Source organism: Mandrillus leucophaeus, unplaced genomic scaffold (genome assembly GCF_000951045.1).
Source record: "Mandrillus leucophaeus isolate KB7577 unplaced genomic scaffold, Mleu.le_1.0 Scaffold13, whole genome shotgun sequence".
Classification (NCBI taxonomy): domain Eukaryota; kingdom Metazoa; phylum Chordata; class Mammalia; order Primates; family Cercopithecidae; genus Mandrillus; species Mandrillus leucophaeus.
In genome coordinates, this window is record NW_012101254.1 from 5129441 (window position 1) to 5134283 (window position 4843).

General features: G+C 44.6%; 1 protein-coding gene across 1 annotated transcript in view; it reads right to left on the minus strand.

Moving 5' to 3' along the window:
* Positions 1 to 230: 230 nt before the first annotated feature.
* Positions 231 to 4843, minus strand: part of CENPA (centromere protein A) — a 7099-nt gene continuing 2486 nt past the window's right edge. Inside the window, exons 2-4 of the mRNA XM_011972662.1 lie at positions 1346 to 1455; positions 753 to 830; positions 231 to 438 (exon numbers count right to left, since the gene is read on the minus strand). Coding sequence (XP_011828052.1) covers positions 304 to 438; positions 753 to 830; positions 1346 to 1455 — 323 coding nt within the window. The 3' untranslated portion in view covers positions 231 to 303. The remainder of the gene's footprint in view (positions 439 to 752; positions 831 to 1345; positions 1456 to 4843) is intronic.

Genomic DNA, 4843 nt, shown 5'->3' on the forward strand with positions numbered 1-4843 from the left:
TGACCTCGTGATCCGCCCGTCTCGGCCTCCCAAAGTGCTGGGATTACAGGCTTGAGCCACCGCGCCCGGCCTAGAAGGATATCTTTTATCTAACATTGTACAAAAGGGCACAAGCCACATAGTCCCAGGCAGTCAAAACTAGATCAAACCTTTACTAGAGAACAAAGGGAAGGTGAGGTGGCAAGGGACTAAGGATGGAGAAAGGAAATTCCTTGAGAAATTCCAGCCCCAGTCATGAGAAAGCGGGTGCGCTTACCCCCTGGCTGAGCAGGAAAGACTGACAGAAACACTGGGCGCAGGAGCTCAGCCAAGTCCCTCCTCAATGCCCCGGATCCTCCGGGCCAGTTGCACATCCTTTGGGAAGAGAGTAACTCGGCCGGCATGTAAGGTGAGGAGATAGGCATCTTCAAAGAGATGAACTAGAAATGCTTCTGCTGCCTGGAGACAGAAAGAGAAAAAAAGATGGACATAGATGAAGGGGCATAGGCTGCTTTTTCTTGCAGACCCGCTAAACTTAATCTCTGAGGGCACAAAGGACTGTAGGAAACTGTTCACAGGATGAGACCGAACTTTGCCAGGGAATTCTGCTATCACCACACAGAATCCAGCCTCCAAACCCTCAGGGGTTACCTTGTTGTTCTTTTCCAGGAGGTCAGATTCAGCATGTGACACTCCAGTCAGCCTTGGAGAATTCTAGGCTGCCTCTTTCTCCCACTCAGCCCTCACCCAATTGTGCCTTGGTGCCTTCTTACCTCTTGTAGGGCCAATAGGGCCTGGGCTTGCCAATTGAAGTCCACACCACGAGTGAATTTAACACATATTTCTCTTGCCTGTGAAGGAGTGGGGATGGGGAGGAGTAGGAGTAGGGAGTAACAGAAGAGAGATTCAAGGGACAATGATGCTCTCCATGAGTTCCAGTGAATCCCCCTTTCCATTATGTTTTCCTGGCCCTTAATCTTAGGACCCAATTAGGAGCAGGTGTTGACTCCTGGGAGCTTAGGAACTGGCGGATCTCTTACTGGTGATGGGGAAATCACCAGTAACTGGGTGATGGGAAGCAATCTCCCAGGATAGGAAAAGGGATCCAAGGGTGGACAAATGAGAGAGTTCCTATTTATATAGTCAAAAACTACAGTTTTAAAAAGGTAGTAGGGGTTAGAAATCAATTCCATAAAGAAGTACAAGGTGCTCTTGGAGGGCTCATGTTTTCAGAAAAGATTCCCCTACCAGGTTACAGAAGAGATCCCTTGGTCATTTAGGTAAGAGACAGTAGGGTCCCTAATATCTGGGAAAATTTTAAAAAGGAGGGTGGTATAGGGGTTGGTGGGAAGCTCCCAGAGCTCACCAGGCGGCTGAAGGGGTACTTCCTTATCAAGAGGTGTGTGCTCTTCTGAAGCTTTCGGATCTCCTTTAGCCAAGCTTGTCTCCGCCGACCAGGTTGACGGGAGGAAGGGCCTGAGCAAAAGAAAGGTAAGTTCAGTGGAAAATAGGTGATGCCTCGCAGCTTGGCTGAGTCAGGTAAGCTGTCAAATCACTAAACTATATCTATGTGTCTACACTCCACAGAGCAGGGATTTTTGTCTTTTTATTAGGTTGGTGCAAAAGTCATTGCAGTTATGGCAAAAACCACAATTACTTTTGCATCAACCTGATATATAGTTATTTTGCTGCTATCTTCAGCAACTAGAAAACGGCAAATAGGTGCTAAATAAATATTTTGTTAAATGAATGAGTGAATGATCCTCTGCATTTGATTTTAAATGCTAATTCTTCCATGAAGCCTTTCCTGAATCCTGATCCCTTCCAAACAGATGGGTGACCGTCCTCCTCTGGGCTTTGCAGGACTTTGTACAAGTCTTAGATCTTTCTCACCTAGATTGGAAGCTCAATTATTTTGTTTTTAGATTTCTTATTTGTTTTTTACAGCTGGAAAGAATCTGAGGGACTAGTACAATTCTCTTGTCTTGATTATCCTGAGGCCCAGCGAGGTGAAGACAGTTGGTCAGCCCTCATTAGTGGCCAAGCTGAGACCTATGTAAGGAATGGCCTAACTCAGTGCCAGTGTCAGGCACCTGGGCTGTGGAGTCAGAGTCTTTGGCTCAAATCCTGGTTCCAACAAGAACAAAAAAGAAAATAACCTTAAAAATATTCCCAAAAATAGAAATCAAAAAAGTCAAATTCTCTAATTGGAAATTAAAAACCCATGAATATAAAAACCAGTTTCTTCTAACTAACCCTGTGTTGAAGAGGAAACTTAATTGAAATTAGACTATTTAGAAATGAATAACAATAAAAAGCCCATACCCTAAAACCTATGAGATACAGCCAAAATAGTACTAGAGGAAAATGCATAGCCTTAAAGTGTACCTATTAGAAAACAAGAACATTAAAAGATATCTGAGCTAAGCATTCAAATTAAGTATTAGAGAGTTATTAAAGTAAACCACAACAAGATAGAACAAAAGAAATATTAGATAATAAGTTAGTGAAAATGAAAGTTAAAGAAAAAACAGCACAGTTGCTCCATAATTACAACCAAGGACCAAGATGAGTGAACCTCCGATAAGTTGAACAAACAAACAAAATACAAAAATAACATTTTGAAGGATAAAATTGTTTCAGAAATGTTATTCAAGATCCAGCCAAGGAAAGAGACTCTACACCAAGTTCAACAGAAGGCATTTAATACAATAAACTAATCACAAAGTGTTAGAAGAGCTGCAAGAGCAAGTGGGGAAGGTGAGACAATCCAGAGACGGCCTGTGCCAGGCAGCCGGCAGAGAAGATCATCCCTGGGTGAGGCTAGGGAACATAAGCCAATGAAACAGGGCAGTGTCCAGGAGACTGGTGACATTTAAAAGAGGGAGGACCCATACCCAGGAGACAAGCTACTGACACCTCCCTCCCTCCTCACCACCAGTTGGCAATCCAGTCACTGGAGGCAGTCTTTAATAAACAGACATAGGGCTGGGTGCGGTGGCTCATGCCTGTAATCCAGCACTTTGGAAGGCTGAGGTGGGTGAATCACCTGAGGTCAGGAGTTCGAGACCAGCCTGACTAACATGGAGAAACCCATCTCTACTAAAAATACAAAAATTAGCTGGGCGGGGTGGCGGGCACCTGTAATCCCAGCTACTTGGAAGGCTGAGGCAGGAGAATCGCTTGAACCCAGGAGGTGGAGGCTGCAGTGGGCTGAGCTTACATCGTTGTACTCCAGCCTGGGCGACAAGAGCAAGACTCCGTCACAAACAAAAATAAATAAATAAAATAAAAAAATAAACAAGACATAGCATTCACAGAAAATGTGAAGATGAACACAACTAAAGATCACCCAACAATTTAAGAAGGCCAATACCATGAAAGAAAGGAACCAAACTCAACAAACAAAATAACCAATACCAGACGAAATTGAGTTAATAGAGAAAAGAGATAGAAACCTTGAGAGAAAAATGGATAATAATCTCAGAGAGGTAACAGAGATATGAAATCCATGAACCAAGGACAAGTGGTTCTGAAAAATAACCAATTAGAGAGATCATGGAAAAGAACTGGGATCAAAAATTTAGTAGTTGGGTCTTGAAATGCCAACATGAAGAGATGGAATTTAATCCTAACATAAGAAGAAGCCAGGGAAGAGTTTTAAGCAGAATAGAGATGTTGAAGGTCACTCCAGCTGCTGTGTAAGGAAAGAAGTGGAAAGGGACAGAGTGGAAGTGGATTAGCAGCTGATTAGGGGGCTCTCACAGTTGCTCTTGAGAGACGCTGGTGGCTTGGACTAGGGTAGTGGGAGCAGAGATGGTGAAAATGGAGTGATTAAGGAGCAGTTTGGAAGTAGAATTATCTGGACCTGCATTTGTATTGGAGATGGTGGTCTCCCAGGCTTGTGGTTTCAACAACTGGGTGGGTAGTTGTGCCATTTACTGAAATGGGCAAACTGAGGATGAAGGGGCTGGAGGGGAGTAACCAGAAGTTCAGTTCTGGGTGTGTTAAGTTTAACAAAACCACGAGCCTTCAGATAGAAAGGCAGTTAGATATAGGTATCTGGGGTTAGAGGAGAGATCCAGGTATACATAAATTTGAGAGCTGTCAATGTAAATCTCGGTGGGATTTAGAGCCACTGAGGAGATGAGACCACCTAGGGAGGGGGTAGAAAGGAAAAGAATGTCAAGGAAGTCCAACATCAAGGAGCGGAGGGAGGCAGCACAAGCAGTAAAGAACACTAAGCAGAACTGCCAGAGTGCACAGTGGCATGGAAGCCAAGGGAACAGAACGCTTCAAGGAGAAAGAGGCCCACTGCGTCAAATGCTTCTGAGACACAGTAAGAACACAGACCCGCCTACTGGATTTGGCACTACAAAAGGTGCTGGTGACCCTGACAGGAGTAGTTCAAGCAAATTAGAAGTGGGATACTGGTTGTGGGGAGTCAGATTGGAGTGGGTTGTAGGGTCACTAGGAAGTGAGGAATCAGACGCAATGTATGTGGACCTAACAAGTCTGGCTATTTTAAAAGGAGAGCTATGAAGGGAAATAGAGAGAAATGGGACGTATAGGGAAGTGAGAATGTGGGGTCAAGGAAACACCCCTGCCCTTTCTCTTAAGATCATAAATATGGTTGGGAGCGGTGGCTCACACCTGTAATCCCAGCACTCTGGGAGGCCAAAGCAGGCGGATCACTTGAGGTTGGCAGTTGGAGACCAGCCTGACCAACATGGTGAAACCCCATCTCTACTAAAAATACAAAATTAGCCAGATGTGGTGGCGCATGCCTGTAATTCTAGCTACTCGGAAGGCTGAGGCAGGAGAATCACTTGAACCCAAGATGTGGAGGTTGCGGTAAGCCGAG